This window comes from Mustela erminea, chromosome 4 (genome assembly GCF_009829155.1).
Source record: "Mustela erminea isolate mMusErm1 chromosome 4, mMusErm1.Pri, whole genome shotgun sequence".
Lineage (NCBI taxonomy): Eukaryota > Metazoa > Chordata > Mammalia > Carnivora > Mustelidae > Mustela > Mustela erminea.
In genome coordinates, this window is record NC_045617.1 from 26,359,504 (window position 1) to 26,377,086 (window position 17,583).

Sequence of the window (17,583 nt, forward strand, 5' to 3'; positions counted from 1 at the left end):
TGGATGCAAACCATGGTTATCAAACACCTTGCCATGAACAGAAACACTGAAGTATGGCTGAGAAACGGAAATGGGATAACGCAAAAGAAACAGAGCATACGCATTGACAACCCTTACCACGTCCACTTGGAATTTAGGACAGGAAGGACTTTCTGGTCACACCCATGCCACCCTCCTAGGACTTTTTAAAGAAGTCAGCAGTACATAACACATAGGACACATACAACAGCTCTCGTGGTGGGGGCTATAAAGCTTCTTTCTGATGGTCCAGAAAGCAAGACCTAGCCTAAGGATGAAGAAATAGAACTATTCAAAAGTCATGACTTGGAGGTCAAGCATCTTGGCTGCTACTCTTTCTCCTACAGGGATGACAGTAGGTGCTCAGTAAACGAACACATCGGCAGGAACGGAATTAAGGAATTGGCAGGATGATCAAAAGACCCTAGATGCTCCCACCTTAGTCCCCTCTCAATTGGCAAAGCTCAGATAAGGGCTCACCCATTGTCCTACGAAAACCTCTAAGCACCTCTGTCATCTGGATGCCCAACCACCTAGTGCCCACTAGGGGTGTTGGGAGTTAAGGGAGATGTGTTTGCTTCACGGTTATCACAAGCCATTACTCCTTCCCTTCCAAGACCGGAGTCGGAGGCACTGAAAATTAGGCCACCCCAAGCCCTCCGCTGTCACAGCTGGGGAGAGGCAAGGTCTCCCTTTGCCGCCCCACCGCGCCCGGGAACGGGAAGAGGGGGGAGTTGATTAATAAGCAACCCCTGCTGTTCACTCTCCCGCCGGCGCGGCTACGGCTAAACTGACAGCGAGAGACTTCGGGAGGGCGGGAGGGAGGAGGCGTGGTGGCCCCCGCCCGGCGTGACCGGACGCGTGCCCCGCACCGTGTCCCCGGCCGGCGCGGGTGCGTCTCGGGCGGGTGCCCGGCGAGGTGACCCCCCGGGCGGCGGGCCGGCGTGGCTGCGGCGCGGCCTCGGCGGGGTGGCCCGTGTGCCCGGGCGGCGCGGGCGCGGCCGGCGCTCCTGCAGAGGGAGCTGTGCGCCCGGCCCGGCGCACGCACGGCGCCGCCCGCTCCCTCTTGCCGCCGCCGCAGCCGCCGCTGGGCCCGCCCGCCGGGGAGGGGCTCCCGGCCTCGCCGGCAGTTGCTTCCTGCTTCCAGCACGTCCTCGCCTCCTCGCCGCCTCCTCGCCGGTCCGGTCGTGGGAGCCCTGGCCGAGAGCCGCCCGCCGCCGCCGCCGCCGCCGCCCGCTCGGCCCCTGCCAGCGTCCCAGCCTCGCCCCGCGGCCAGCCCCGTCCGCTCGCGCCCGCAGCCCGCAGCCCGCGCCCCCACGCTGCCCCCCGCCCGCCCCTGGCCATGCTGTCCTTCCAGTACCCCGACGTGTACCGCGACGAGACCGCCGTGAGTACCCCAGCCCGCGCCCGCCCGGCTGCCCGCCGCGGGTGCCGCGTCTGCCGCCGCCCGCAGTGCTCTCCCCGCAGCCCCTCGCCCCCTGCGTCCCTCCCCTCCCCCTCGGCCTTTGTTTGCGAGAAAGGGGCCGGGGGCGCCCGGCTCCTCCCGAGCCGCGGGGGCCCTGGTGGCCGTCCTCGGCCGCCTGGTGCCGGCGGAGCCTGGGGTCAGCCGCCGTTGGGCCGCCTCCGAAAAATCAATGGGGTCAAGGGCAGACGCCCAGGTAGGAATGGGCGTTTTACGGGATTGGGAAGACGGAACGTGTCCCCGCTTTTTGACTGGAGGAGGCTCTTGCTCGAATATGGTAGGAGAAAGTGTGCATGTGAGTGGATGGTGTAAAATTTAAAACAAAAGCAAACTTTTTGAACTTCCAGACTTAAAATCCTTAAGTTCATTCATTCGATTTTAAAATGTGTATTGAGTGCCTGCCCTGCCCCAGGCCGCCGGGGATGCAGAGATGAGACAGAGTAATGGCAAGGATTGGAGTAGTGACCCCACAGGGTTGCAGTGTGGATCCAAGTTTTCCTAAACGAGAAAAGGAGTTAATGGGGGTGAGAGGAGGCCTTTAGAAGGGAGAGAGGATGGCCTTTCTCAGAATGAGTTTGTTTTGCTTAGTGGAGGGGTTAGCCGTCATTTACATAAGCTGTAGATTATCTCAGGGTAACTGTTGAGATCTAGTGGGTGGAAATCTGGGCAAACACCCTTTTTGTGTAAAAATTAATTTGGCATCTTAGGAACTGGAGTGAATCCAGACCTCGTAGGCATGATTCTCTTAGGAATAGCCAAATTTCTCAGATAACTTAAAATAGAATCAGAATTAAAAAAAAATTGTATATATACATCCAGTTTTTTTCTACTTACTCTGACCTGATTTATGCCAAAAAGTCTGTACTTCAAAGCACATTTCCTTTGGGTTAAAAGGTACTGAGACTTTAGAGTAAAGGACATATTGTTTCAAATTAAGACTTCCAAGTGGCACTGTACATTCATGGTTTCTTTGACCAGTGGCCATCTGGTAACCATGTTTTCTCAGTCTCTTCAGCTGCTTGATTATTAAATTTACTCTCACGGCCCAAGAAGCTGTATTCCTGTGTTTCCTTTGTGTATGAAGAGTAAAGTGATCCTGCCCGGAATGGAAAAGAGGAAAAGACCTGAGTGCTAGTTCTGGTTTTGCAACTCACTGGCTGGATGCCTTTGGGGAGATCACTTAACTGTTATAGGCATTCTTTCTCATATATGAAATATTAGTGCTGGCTTGGCTAGCCACAGGGCTTAGGACTTAATGTTTGCAGTTAGAAGATCGTCATTCATTTATTCACATGACAGTCTAGCCCCGCAGTGGGCCAGACTTCAGTAATCAGAAGACATGTGAATATCTCATTTTGGTTCTTTGGGATGTTTGAGTTTTCAGGGTAGATAAAAATATAAAGAACTCTCTACTGTGTGGCTTGGTAAGTGTCGTTTTAGACTTATTTTGTTTTTAGTAGGGATCGCTCCTTGCTTCGTTTTTCCGTTTGGGTTACCAGAATCCTGCAGTTCTAGAAAGGGTTAAGTGAGAATTTTATGAAGACATCGAAAAGATTATGAACCATTAAAACAGTAATGAACAATTAACTCAAAAGGTGACATAGATTTTAATATTCTCCAGTTTCTTCTCATCAGAGAACTCGTGAAAACCCTAAGCCTCATGGCCAGGAGAATGTAGCTCTGGTCCAGCTTGGGCTCTGCTCTGTGGCTCTCGCAGTGTACTTACACCAGCCCTGATAGCCTACATGGGGTATCTTTTTCCTGTGACAGAGCCTTGATTACTAAACCTTAGGCTAGACTTAACGCATTTACTCAAATGGTAGCCTTGATTTCTAGGAGGGTTTTTTCTCTCTTCAGCAGGTGCTAGAAATTACTGCAGCTCTCTCTCTGTCACTTGAACATCAGCAGTCTTCTGCTGAACTGTGGGGTTGGAGTATGCAACCATTTTTGGTGGGTTTCTGCCCTAATGAGCAGAAATTTGGAAACCATGACACTTGCAGTGCAAGGCCATCATCCATTCCCCCAGCGTGTTGCTGTCAGGAAATATTCAGGCATGCTCCAGGGGTTAGAAGAGTGTGTGGGGTGAGTGGAGAACACCCAGGAGAATGGGTTTAATTTCCACAGGGCAAAGAGATCATATGTGCGTTGAGCCCGGAAATTGGCCAGTCGGATAAGGTAGAAAGGACATTCCTGGCTGTGTGACCAAAATAAATCATAGTTACGTAGGGCTGGACAGTTGTGGACTTGCACTTGTTTGTGGGATGGCAGGGAGGCCATTGTGACCATCCATGCGTGGACAAGCTTGGATGGGAGCTGGAAAGGAAAGGAAAAAAAAAAAGGTCAGATTTGATGGGCTTTGCCTGCTGTGTGTAGGACTCTGCAATTTACCCTGAAGTCAGCAGGTAAGCTACTGAATAGTACAACTAAAATATTGAATAGTAACAGTGCCTTGTCAGGGCTCTATTTTTAAAAGTCTTTGGGGGGAGATGAGGTATGGCTGGCAAACTTAGATCGGATGGAGTCAGACACTGCACAACTTGAGTTCGGGGGATGTGGCTATAAGATCACTTATAGGGAATGGTCTTGTAGAAGAAGTAATGGGGCAGGGGAGTAGGGTGGTGGCCCTTGGCTCCTGGGATTGTCCTGGGGAGAATGCGTTTCCTCCCCTGGTTAAAAATGTCTGCTGCACAGCTGACCTCAGTCTGTTTTAGATGGTAATGCTGGTGCTAGGGAGATGGGGCTGTTTCCTCAGAGGTAAACACCATTCAGGAGGCAGCCCTGGGCTCTGGGTCAGGGGTGGGCCTGCCAGTTTACAACTGGCCCAGTTCATTAGCAAGAGCTTAAGTGCACGGACTTTGGGATTGGCTTATAGAGGGTCACGGTTCTACTGCTTATTAAACTATCTGACTTCAGTTTCCTCACCTGGAAAATAAGTTAGTAAGAGCCTCTCAGTGAGATACTGTGGCTGAAATCTGTGGCTTGGTGTTTATAGTCCACGGTAGCCTCCAAGTGAACAGTAAATCTGTAGCCCTTTGTGCTTGTTTGTCTTTGTGAATTGCATTCCATACTCTGTAAACTAGAAATATCATCCACCCTCTTACGAGGATGCCTTAAAACACTAGGCACAACAGTGGGGATAGTCAGCAAATGTTCATTGTTTTGGACCTAGTATTAGGCAAAACTAACATGATTTCCTGTTAATCTTTTCTGTTTTCTTATGACAAGTTAAGTCGATAGAAGCGTCTTGAGTTTTAGTAACATCATAATTGAGGACCATTTTTAAACCTGGCGTGTCACCTCCAAGGAATATTTGGGGAAAAGTTGTGGGCAGTTTGTTTTTAGTCCTAGCCCTGGTTCTGAACTCGGTGTGGCCCTGGGCATGTTGCCAGTTGTCTGTCGTGGCTCCTAAAAATGTTGAATTGGAAGATCCTTTACAACTTTAAATTTTTCAGATTTCTTACTGTCAGAGAGGAGAAGGTAGTTATTTTAAGCATATTGAAAACCACTTCAAGGGGTGTAAAATATGAAAGCCTTGCAGATACGAAGGTAAGTTTTCGTTCAGTGGTAACAGTCAGCTACAATTTAGAGAGGTTTTCCATAAAGGTTAAAAGTTGGTCATTTTATGAAAACTCATCAGGAGAGATTTTAGTCTGGTGTTAAGTCCCTTGCATTTGGCAGTTGTTTAATGAGAACATTTTCTGAGGGTTCTGCTGCAACTGCCTATTCTTCCAGGTGTGCATTTCTCCAGGTGTTCTCTCATCTGGCTCTCACCAGATGCAGTGAGATGAAGGCCCTTTGCAGAAAGCCCAGGGTTTTAGGCACCAGGAGATTCTTCTCACCTGCCCAGCAGCCACACGGGAACTGTGACCAGAAGTAGAAGCAGCAGATTTTTCCTTTCCCAGGACATTGTTTCTCTCTGTTAGGGAGGAGCCCTTACCTTCTGATGTTCGAGACAAAGCTAGGAGTTAAAAATTCATCTGAGACCCTGGTATTGTTCCCAAAAACCTTCCTAAGAAACTGTCGCTGGAATGTTGAAGTTGTTCAGAGAGATTTCCTGGAAAGATATTGTCCATGTGGTTTCAGTTAGATTTATCAGGATAGTATGAAACGGAGAGATTTCATAACGGCCTCTACCCTTAGGAATTTTTTTTTAGGCATGATCACCTGGGGAGTGGTGACTCCTGCCCTCTCTGGCAGGCTCGCTCAGTTTCTGAGGCCAGGCACGGGATGTGGCTTTTCAGAAGCTTGAAGGTGTTTCTGATGGTCAGTTCCCATGGACGCTCCTGAAGCCTTCCCCTCAGCCAGACCCTGCCTGCACTAAGCCATTGTCTTTCTTCAAATAGCAGACTAGTCTGATAGGGTGATGCCTTTGTGCCTCTTTTTTTTTTTATAAGCATTTCATAACAATACACAAAAGGAAAGAAAGGCTTCAGTTTTAGGAATGTTCTTTCATTGTGCCCAAGTCAGCTTTTTTTAGCTGATATCAACTAGAATCATTCTACTGCACATCGGTGACTTGCTTTCTGGCAGTTGAGACTTAAAGACAAAACCTATCATGTAATATATTGTAGGGAGATTTTCTAATCATTAACAAGCTTAGCAGGAACAGACGAGAAGCCAGTAAGCACGTGTGTGGTAACTCCTTCACAAACGGGCCCTTCTTGTGTCCCCGCTGCATTGTGCGATTCTGGGCTTTGCCACTGACCACACATTTCCAAGTTTCTTTAGCACAGCGGCAGGCCTTTGTTTTGTGTTGTACAGACAGAGCAGTTCCCTATTCTGACCTTTCATCTTTCTTTCCTCTCCAGCTAAAACATGCTTTTCACGGCGGGTGGCTTGACACCTTTGAGAACCTGCCAGCTTTGGTTCATGTGGTAATTTGGGCAGACACATTGCCAGTGAGCCAATTGGGGTATTTTTGCCTGTCCTCCTGTTTTCTCTGTTACATTCAGAAAATACTAACGCAGTTGGGGGTTAGACACTAATTGTTCAATACCACATTTTGTCTGTTGCAGGTACAGGATTATCATGGACATAAGATTTATGACCCTTATGCTTGGCTTGAAGACCCAGACAGCGAACAGACAAAGGTAATTAGGGCTTATAATTAAAGATGAGGTGGACTTAGTACCTTAGTACTGATGGCCAAACCCTAGCCATCAGTAGCTATGGCTTTTTCCTTCCTGGTATCTTCCTGTGTTTTCTTCCGTGGGGTGGTGAAGGAGCCTGTTGGTGCTACCACTTTTTGTCAAATGATTCATGGGTGAAAGATGAGAACATTTTAGTCCCAGAGAAAATAAAAAATGTTTGCAATAATGTTTATGGTTTATGGTGACACCGATGAACCAAGTATTTGAAATGAAAATATGAGAAGTAAAATGCCAGGTAAAAATGAAAACATAAAATAATGTGAAGCGAAAGTTGCCTAAAACATTTTTTCCAAAGGAAAAGGAAATCCTGTAAAGTTGGCCTTTGAACAACCTGCGGGTTGGTGGCATTGACCCCTCTCCCCAGTGTAGCTGAAAATCCAGTTATAACTTTTGAGTCTCCAAAAAGTTAACTCCTCATAGTCTGCTGTTGCCAAGAAGGCTTACCGATGACAGGAAGAGTCAACACACATTTTGTATATGTACTGTATATTATCTTCTTAAAATAAAGGAAGCTAGAGAAAAGAAAATGGTATTAAGACGATCATAAGGAAGAGAGAATACATTTATAGTTCCGTACTATCGAAAGCTCAACTGTATACTGAACAAGTATCAGGTCTTAAAAGTGAAGGCTGGTCTTGAATTACTTACTGATTTTAATGGAACAACAATAAAACAAAAACCAAATTGTAAATATAAGAACATTCTTATATTTTATAGAAGTAAGGGGGTGGAAGGGAGAATTTTCTGTTCTGTCTGAAAATATAAAGCTTTCCTGTTCTTTTGGAGAAACTCAGGGTTTTTTTTGTTTTTTTTTTAAGATGTATTTATTTGAGAGAGAGAGAGAGCAAGCAAGAGCACATGAGTGAGTGGAAGGATAGTGGGAGAGAGAGTCCTCAGGCAGTCTCCCTGCTGAGTGTGGGGCCTGATGTGGGGCTCAGTCCCAGGACCCTGAGATCATGACCAAACCAAAGTCAAGATTCGGCCGTTTAACCGACTGAGCTACCCAGGTGCCCTGAAACACATAGTATTTTGAGCTGAAGTCTCATTTCATTAATGAAGTCACACCTCAGTGCTATGTCCTATAGATATTCTGTTCTCCTTGGAGTGCCCAGGACTTGGCATTTGGGACTCATCCTTACTTATACTGTATGTGGTTAATTAGTTTGTTTGGTGAGCAGATCATGTTTCTCCAATCCATCTCAAGTGCCTTGACTCCTTTTTATAACTATATTTATGTATTACTTAGCACATGGGAAGATGTATACTTTTTCTATTCCAGGAATTCATGTGAGCTTCTTTGGAATCCCAGAGTACACATTTCCCATTTTTCAAAAAGCACTGTTAAATACACTCCCTTTCTGTCACCCTCTCCTGTTCTTCCTAGCATGTCTGTCCTTTTTCGCTCACTACAGAAGCCCTTACAACTTCTCCCCTACCTTTGTCCTTGAAATAAGCACGCCGCCATTTTGAGATTTTCCAGTGGTGTTCCCTAGTACTTGTAATCCTTCTTCTCTCCCTTTCCGGACTTTAAGAAAGGCAAAGTTCTCCTGGGTGAGAATGATTGGTATTTGGGTTTTCATGAAGCACTGGTTATAGAGGTGGAGGAGTAGAGACTCCAGAATGAGAAACTGATGGAGATCTTTTGGAGTGGGCGAAGGCTCCAGCTCTGCAGGAAAGGCGAGACGGCACAGGGAGCAGGTCTGGGGCTGCCTCCTCCCCTCCACCCTGCCACGCCCCACCTCACCCAGCATTAGTTTGAGCTGGGGGGGGGGGGGATGATTGAGCCTGCGATAGGGAGTCACAGGTAGCTGTGTAGTCTGTGATGAACAAGAAGCCCCAGGGAAGGGAGTGAGCTTCCTGGGCTTCTCTGAGAAGAGTGTCCCCAACGACTGTCTCTTTGATATGTCTTTGTCTGGGGTCATGGATACAGCCTTGATTTCTTCAAGCTTTGATGGTGATTGAGGGATTCAGCAAGATCAGAATGACCCAGTTTTAGTTTATGTGTTATTGAACATAACATATAAACTTGGCTGTTCCTTAATTGATACTGGCTGGTCCCGTGGTTGCCAAGCCACTTATTAGTAGATGAAACTTCGCTAGTGATCTTAACAGCTAATGAGTGTACATTATTACTTTCATGGTGTACATTTACTGGATGCTTACTCTGTGCCAGACACTTTATTGGTAGCTTTGCATACCCCGTTTCATTTAATTCTCTAAGTCTAAAATAGATCTTTTTATTTTCCCCATTTTACAGATGAAGAAATTGAGTTACTGAATGATTAAGTCCAAGGTCACTGGTCTAGTAGGTGTGGAGTAAGGAGTGGCATCGGGGGCACAGCTGATTATCAATTTTACATTAAAAAATAATAAAAGAAAAAAGACTCTGGCGTTGGGAATGCAAGCTGTAGGAATGTATTCCCGTGTGGGCCTGCCATGGGATTTTGTGGGCCTTCTGCGAGGACCATGGGCCGGCCCCCATGCCCGGGCTAACCTGCGCATACGGCTTTGCTCGGGTGTCAGAGGAGCTTTGCAGCTTCTGCCTCCCCTCTGCAGTGTCCCTGCACACCCTTCTCACTCCGCTCCAAACAGGTTGGTTAGTGATAAGTAGTATGTCATCTGGTTTCTAAGGGGTTAAATTTCGGTCACAGACTGAAAAGGGTAGGGTGTGCTTTTCCAGTGAACATTTTCTGCTCATAGACATACACACAAAGGTGGACTAGTCAGATCTTGGTGAAGAGGACTGTCTTCACATAGCCTCCAAAACAAAGAAGAAGAGGCTTTTTCTTTTCTTTTTTAAAGATTTTATTTATTTATTAGAGTACAGGCAGGGGGAGTGGCAGAGGGAGAAGGAGAAGCAGTCTCCCCACTGAGCAGGGAGCCTGATGTGGGACTTTGTCCCAGGACCCCAGGATCATGACCTGAGCAGAAGGTGGTTGCTTCACCGGCTGAGCCACCCGCGTACCCCTAAGGCTGCTTTTTTCAATAAAAACCAGCCAGGAAATGAGGAACATACATTGCTCTTTTATACTAAAATCTGAAATGCTATCAGTAGATCTTTGATTTAATCTGGTATTTAATGTGGGTTATCCATTTCTGACAGTGCCTGGCAGTTGAGGCTTTATCTTTTATAAAAGAATATCAGAACAGACCTGTAGCTTAAAAAATTCTCAAAAACCAGAGTAGGAGGGTGTTGAATCTAGACGAATCCTTTCAAGCTGTCAAGGCCCATATAATCCCATTTTAGCAAACGTTCCAGATTGTAGAAGATCTTGCACAACTCATTTGGTTCTCTGAGGTAAATCCGACCTTGACATGAAAACTTGAGATACTTGGTAAAGAGGAAACAGACCAGGGCTGCCCATTAGATATATAATACCACCCACATACGTAATTCAGATTTTTCTAGTAGCCACATTTAAAAAAGTGAACAGAAACAGGAGGAATTCATTATATAGTACTATATTTTATGTAATCAGTATTTTCAAAATATTAATATCTCAACAGGTAATATAAAATAGTAACATATTTTCCTTTTTTTTTTTTTTGAGACTAAGTTTTTGAAACACGGTGCATATTTTACATTTCCTGCACATAGCAGTCCTGAGCTGCCACACTTCACGTGCTCAGAATCCACACGTGGCTAGTGCTGTGTATTGGACAATGAAGATTTATGGACCAGTCCTTCGTGTGACTATAAAGAACGTAAATAAGTGTTAGTAGATTTAAAAGAAGGCAGAATTTATCATAGGAAATGAAGAAGAATTTAATATTAATATAGAAATGGATTTAATAAAGCTAGATAATTAATATCAGAAATTAAAGAAAATCTAAAAATAAAGTAGGAATAACAGTGCTTTATCAAGATGATGTCTCATTCAAAAACAACTTAAATAGTAGGCTAAAATGTCTCTTGTCACTACGATTTTTAGATGTTTACAAAAGCTTTGATCAGTACAATAAAACATGAACCAAAATTTGGAGAAAAGAAAATTATCATTCACTATAGATTATATAGGATATATAATCTAGAAAATCTAATAATATATAATTAGATTATATATAGATTATAAAATCTATATATATAGATTATAATCAGATTATATATTATTAGATTTTCTAGATTCTATATATATAGATTATATAATCTATATATAATCTAGAAAATCTAAGGGAAACAAATGAAAATTTTTTAGAATGATTTAGTAGAGTATGTACAAAATAATTTGTACAAAATAAAAAACTGTTACCTCTCATATATGTCACTAATAATGAGAAATTAGCCCATCTGATAGCAACAAAAAGCAAACACTTGGGAATGAAAGAGATTTCACAGCTCCTGCGAGAGTAACAATGCCATTTTGGAAATACGGAGATCTCAAAAAGGGTCAGTTTGGGGCGTTATTTCTAATAGTGAAAAATTTTCAGCAGTAGGGTAATATTTTAGTAGAATATATTGAATCTGCTCAGTGAATTAGTAGATGCATCCGTTAAAATGCTGGGCTGTAAAGATTGTTTACTAATCTGAAAAAGTGCTTCTGGTAGGTTATTAAGTGGGAGAAGGATGCAAAATTCCAGTGCTCCAAACAATTGCAACTTTACAAATGACCTTTATAAAAACGATTGTTGGAGAATCTATATGGGAAAAGGAACTCAACCACAAAAATCAGATAAAGGGACAGCTCTGGGTTAAACATACTTTAGAGACCTAGGCCTGCCTCTTGAAGCATCTGAACCACAGTGAAATCTCACTGGCATAAGTGGAACACCAGGGTCACCTTAGAAGTTCTCAGCATGGAGGGCTAGGGAGGGAGGTTTGCAGTCGTTAAAATGATTCGAGGACTAAACAGGCAGGCCCAGCAGGCAGTTAGCTCATACTCTCCTTTCAACAGGCGTTGCCAGCGTGTCCCACACACGTCGTAGGAGGCAGTTTGGAGCAGTCTCCCTGCACGTCGGTGTTTTGACCCCGAAGTTAATTTGAACCTTCAGTCTCATAACCAGGCCCCACTCCCCCATCCTCCATGCAATGGCAGTAACGTGCAGTGGTGGAGAGTTTAAAGCCTCATCTTTAAACTTTCTAGATTTCGTTCTTGTTTCTGGTGGCAAACAAGCAATCCCCAAGCCCCACACTCTGCCATAGCTTTTTGCAGCCTCTTTCTTCCTCTCTGTTGGTGTCCTGGCCCCTTGGGAGGTGCCCTGCTCAGATGTTATTTCAGATCTTACCATGGTCTGTCTCCCTCTCTTCCTCTGTCCACAAGCTACTCTCCACACCTCTTGACGTAGCTGAGCCACCTGCCTTTGTCACTGTTCCCATCAGTACAGACCAGCCTCCGTCATGAGCAGCCACGGGCCACTTGTCAAATCCAGAAACTTCCCAACCCCGTGTTCTTCACTGTTCACGTGGACCACATATCTGGGGGAGTCGTGGAGATGTACGAGTGTCCTGCCTGGGGGACTGCTCTGCTGCTTGCTTCCCCGGACTCTGCTTCCGTCGCTTTCACGGCTGAGCTGGTGGTCTCCCTGGGACCAGTGAATGTGTATTGGTCCTGGCCTCACCACCCGCTGTGGTGGTGTCCTTCCACACCGCGCTGTTTGCTCCCCTTCCCAACAGTGATAACTTCCTGTCTTTACATCATTGGGCTTGGTTTTGCAGCCCCAAGGTCCAGATAGAAGCAGTTTCCTCCTGAGCTCTTGAGTCTCTCAGTCTCACGCTCCAGCTTCTTAGTTGCACATTCCAGAAGTTGCTACTGAGTTACCAGAAGGTAGATACACAGAGGAAGGAAGCATTCAATCTTTCAAGGGATAGCTGTCTTAACTGTAACTAATTGTCAGATCTGACTCTCCCCGAAACTGTCCTGGGACTTTGCTACAGGAGTAACTAAGTATAGAATATCAGTTGTGTATATCTAATGGCCAACTTTTTTTTCTCCCTAAGAGCTGCCCTAGGCAAAATGAGAGTAACAACAACTCCATTTCCTTGGTGGATCATGAGAGAGGAATGCTAGTAAGAACCAGCAACAACAAAACCAAAGAGTCATTTTTATTTATATTCATGCCTTCTGATAAAATGAAATAAAATTACCATCTGTTTCAGAGAAGATCAAAAGAATACACAACATAGGTCTTCTTCCCTAGGACATTATTTGTTCTTCCTTCCCGTTCCCCCATTGGCCGGAAGAGTTAGTTACAGGTTGCTAGCTCATCACACCTGCCGATAAGGGGCCTGGAATCAGAGAGGAGAGCAGGAGTCATTCAGTCTTCCAGAGCAAGACAGCTGGTCGTGTCCCTTTCTCTTCCCCTGTCCTTGCACTGTTTCCTTTCCTGGCAGGCAAGATTTAAATCTTAAAGGACTTCTGATCATCTCTAGGATATTGAAGGAGGCTAGACTTTCAGTGTAGGTACTGCAGTGTCATGGAGGTCAGTAGGAAGGTCGTCACCTGCTTCCAGAAAGACATCCTTCCTCCTTCTGTGAGGTCTCTTCTTGTTTGCTTGCTTTTGTTTTCATTGTTGAAGGTTAACCCGAAGAGCATGTAGTGTGAGGAGTTCCTGCTCTGTTCTGGTAGCAGTCTGGCCTCCATCTCCCTGGGCCCTGTGCTTTTCCTAGTCCGGAGCCAGAGCCAACGTGGAGCTGGCAGGCAAGACTCCTCTGCCCAGTTGCATTTGTGCGTCGGGCCACTGGGCTGCCAGGCTGCAGAGCCGACGGAGTAGAAGCCTGTCCCCAGGACTTCCCGTGCTGTGACAGGCGAATTCACTGTCTCTGAGCCAGATAAAGTTTACTGGAAATCAATTGAAAGCGTAAAAGACTGGTTTGCGTTTCCCATGTTCTCTGGAGACTTCAGGACAGGCCATGAGTACCTTCTTCGCGACTAGTACCTTCACCGTGTGGGCGGCTGGTCTTCCTCATGGCCTTTGCGCTGGGAGGCCATGTGGAGGCAGAGGGCATTTGCCAAATGGAACTGGAGTCAACACAGATCCGAGCTCTTTTACCTCCATTTTCTTGTGCTCTGTCCATGGCAGGCTACCCTAGCCCAGATTCCTTTTTTCCATGTCTAAAATGAGTATGATCATAATCTGTTCATCTGGCTTCCAAGGTGTTCATGGCCTTCAAGTCAGCAAATGCACAGAAGATTTCGCTTTTTATACACAGCAGAGGTCTGTGCAAAGATGGTGCAGTGTGGGGCACTGCTGCTTAACGGGCCGGAGCACTGGACCTTCAGACTCGAGTGCTCCAGCTCCTTAGTCAGAATGTCCAACTTCAAGACTCTTCTCCTTATTTTCATCTCATCCAGGAAACTAAGCAGGATTTTCCTTTGGAAGCTTACGTCTTTCAGAAGAATGTGCTTGACATTCTGGATGCTGGTGTTTTTCCAGGGAACCATGACCTCATAAGTGAGGCTTCTGTGTTCTAAAGCATGATGATTCAACAAAGGGCAAAGATTACCTTAAAGGTGGAACCCCTTTTAATTGGGGCCTTTTGAACTCCACAGGCAAAGCTGGCCTGTAAAATACCCTTCCACCCGTTCATTGATGTTCCGTGTAAGGGTCTAGATTCAGAATTACTCCTGTGCTGTCCATTCTTGAGTGGAAACAGGAACTGCCTTAGGTAAATATGTTAACCACATATTATGTCAACCTCCAAGACTTGTAAGGTGTTAAATATCTCACCACCTCCTCTGGAAATGTTTACCCTTATGGTACTTTGTAAACATACTTCTCATAAGTCCACAGATGAAATATGTAAGTAGGGAACAACTTCCTTTTGATCTGTGGATGGGATAATCATCAAAAGTATGAGGAAATGGGGCATGTGGGTGGCTCAGTCGGTTGAGTGTCTGACTCTTGATTTCAGCTCAGGTCATGATCTCACGGTCATGAAATGAAGCTCCGTGTCCAGCTCTGTGCTGGGAATGGAACCTGCTTAAGATTCTCTCTCTCTCCCTCCCCCTACTCCACTCTCTTTCTTAAAGAAAAAAAAAAAGTCTGAGGAAATTGCTGGTACTGGACCATCCTCTTTTCTAAGTACTTCTGGCTCCCTTCTTTTTCTCTCTCCTTATGCCTTCCGTAACCAGGGTTTCGATGCAAGCAGCAGAAATGGATTCTGGCCAACTTCAGCAAATAGGGAATTTATGGCAAGGGTGAGGACAGCTCCTGGGGTGGACTGAAGGGGTAGGCTTGGAATAGGCAGGAACCAGATAGTCGTAGGGCTCTGTGGCGGGAATTTCCACTTTTCACCCAGCACTGTTAATGGTATCAATGATCTTCATTCACTCAACCCTCTGTCCCTTGAGTCATGACTGTCCCAGGAGAGGGAGGTTTGATTGACCAAACTCCAGATACGTGATCAGTCTTTCCTTGGCTGAACTGTGGCCTCGAGAAATTTGGTAGAAGCCCCAGGAACCCTCTTTGGTATCTGTAATGTTGAAAGCCACCTGGAGTTACCATCTGTTAAGAAGGATGGATGCTGGCTGTCCCAAACGTCACAGGTCTGTGGGTTTCACCCTCTTTTCCCCTCCATGGGGGTTTGTCCCTCTCCAACTCCCCCTAGCCTACGTTGACCTGTGCGAGACAGATGTGGCCCCTGTGGGCAGGGAATTTAGATGCCAGCACAGGTGAACCAGTGATTTGGGGGTGGGCAAGCCACTTAACCTTTGAGCTGCTACAGGTCAGTGCTGAAAGGACGCTGAGCCACATCTGAGTAGAGTTTGGGACACTAGCCTCCTGTGGTCACCATCAGGGAAAGCTCCATTTTAGAAAAGCAGGCCCCAGACCACTGATGAAATACTTTAGATTGCTTAAATACATTTAACACTGATATCTTGCCTGTGGACAATTAACTTGGCTTTGGTCTTAATCATCTACAGTGTTCCCTTAAGAAAGGCTGGGGTGTCTGGGAAACCTGTCAGTAAAGAGCTAACAGCTGAAGAAGTGAAATAACTGACTTCTCCCAGCCTCTCTTTTTTGCCCCCAAACTTATGTGTCTAAAATCCATTCACCACCTCACACTGCCATGTCCAGGGAACAAAGTACTTTGTCATAAAAAAAAATAATCTTCCTTGGGGCACTTAGTGAAATGTGAATGCCTAAGCCGTAATTCTGGAACATCTGATAGCTGTAGAAATCTCTTTCCCAAACGCTTCACCAGATAATTAAGGTCCAGAAAGCTTAGGAAAACTGCCATAATACCTTTGATTTATATGGGGTCTGCTTTCAAGGTGCCAAAATTCTAGTAGATTCCTCACTGTTTCTAGCACCTTTATAGATTGGATGGGCAGTGTTTATGGTTCTTTCTTCATTGGGAGAAACCAAGGCATGTGTTAGAATAAGGACACCTAGGACTCTCCTGTTTAACATTGTACAGCATTGTGGCCATTCGAATAAGCTGTCTGTTTAGTCATACGTGTGATTCTTGGGGGGTTTCAGTTCTGCCTCTGTAAAATCTCATGCCTTGCTTATTTATTTATTTTTCAATTTTTTTTTAAAAATTAGATCTCTGCTGACGCTGCTCTGGCTCCGGCAAGGCATTCCTAGACATTTGGTAGCTTCCTAACGTGTCTCTCTTCTAGAATTTTCTTTCTACCCTGTTCCCCCCAGCAACTAATGAGAACCTGTAGAGATCTTAGAACCTGTTTATTCACGGGAAGGCAATAGTGTAGGGTCATTTAATGAGCAGCTTTGGAGGCAGAAAGACTGGTTTGAATCTTTATGTCACAATTTCCTCAGATGTGACATTGGTCATATTTTTTAACAGCTCTGAACTTCAATTTTCTGATCTACAATTTGGAGAAAACTACCATGTATCGTTGTGGTGAAAATTAAGTACTGCTGTTTTTGAAACATGCAGCAAAGTGGTAGACTCAGGTCAGTGCTTAATAAACGCTTGCTGTTGCCTTTATTGCAGAGCAGTTGAAATAGCACAGAAATGATCTGCGTGATAATTTAGAGCTCTCGGGGACAAGTCCTTTTGCTGCATTAATTCTTGGGCTCTTTTCCTCTTTCATGGTTATTACCTTGTTCAGGTCTTCTTTCTTTTTGGATTAATTTTAGTCCTTTGTATTTCCTAGAAAGTTGTCCCATTTCGTCACGATTCTAAAATTGACCGACAGTGGATTATGTGTAGTATTTCTTACATTATTGGATTTGCTCTGTATATGTCTATATTTCTTTATCATTTCTAATTTTGAATTTCTGTACCATTTCTCCCCCTTTGATGATTAGGTTAGCCAGAGCTTTGGTTGAATTTGTTTGTTTGTTTGTTTGTTTAAGAAGCAATTCAAGGACTTGTAAGTTATACTTTTTAGTTTTCTGGTTCATTAAGTTCTTATTTTCTTTTGTTACTTTAAAACCTCTTGATGTGAACATTTAGTTTAATTTCACTTTCTCATTTACTGATGAGACAGCATTCGTGTAGATAAACCTTTTTTTCAGGTTTTGCCAGCCAGGACTTGTGTGAGCTTCTGATCAGTTCCTCTTCTGGGCTGCTCGTGTTCAGCTGACCTCACCCTGCCCAGCCAACAGCAGGACCCTTGGAAGAGCTATGTTAGGACTCCTGACTAGCGGTGCCTGAAGCCCAGCTTACTAGCTCATACAAAAAAGGAGCTGCATGGCTCCCGTAACTGGTGGCCAGGGTGTACGTGCCTTTGGGCAGAGCTCAGTCCAGGAGTGTACGTATTTCCGGAGGCCTATCTCTCTTTGTCTTATAAATCATCTGCTTTCCTCTGATTGTTTTCCAGTAGCCTCTTCCATGGGGTAGGGAAAGATGGGCCTTGCCTGTTGAAGTTTTACTCAGTCCTCATAGCTAGTTGCTTTGCTTGGGCTCACGACTACTCTATTAACTGTTGCCATAGAGAAGACATGATGGAAAGACTTTGCTTGTAAAATGAATAGGGTTTCTTTACATAAGAATGTAGAAAGGAGTGAGCATAGTTGGAATACAGACAGAGGTATAAGGCACAT

General features: G+C 45.2%; 1 protein-coding gene across 3 annotated transcripts in view; it reads left to right on the forward strand.

Moving 5' to 3' along the window:
* The first annotated feature begins 1,170 nt into the window (after positions 1-1,170).
* The window catches only part of PREP (prolyl endopeptidase), a 113,808-nt gene continuing 97,395 nt past the window's right edge, over positions 1,171-17,583 (forward strand). Inside the window, exons 1-2 of one of the 3 annotated variants that reach the window (XM_032338933.1) lie at positions 1,171-1,405; positions 6,496-6,570. In XM_032338933.1, coding sequence (XP_032194824.1) covers positions 1,361-1,405; positions 6,496-6,570 — 120 coding nt within the window. In that variant the 5' untranslated portion in view covers positions 1,171-1,360. Of the gene's footprint in view, positions 1,406-6,495; positions 6,571-14,123; positions 14,234-17,583 lie in introns of those variants that run through there. The other 2 variants (XM_032338931.1, XM_032338932.1) reach the window with 2 other exon arrangements.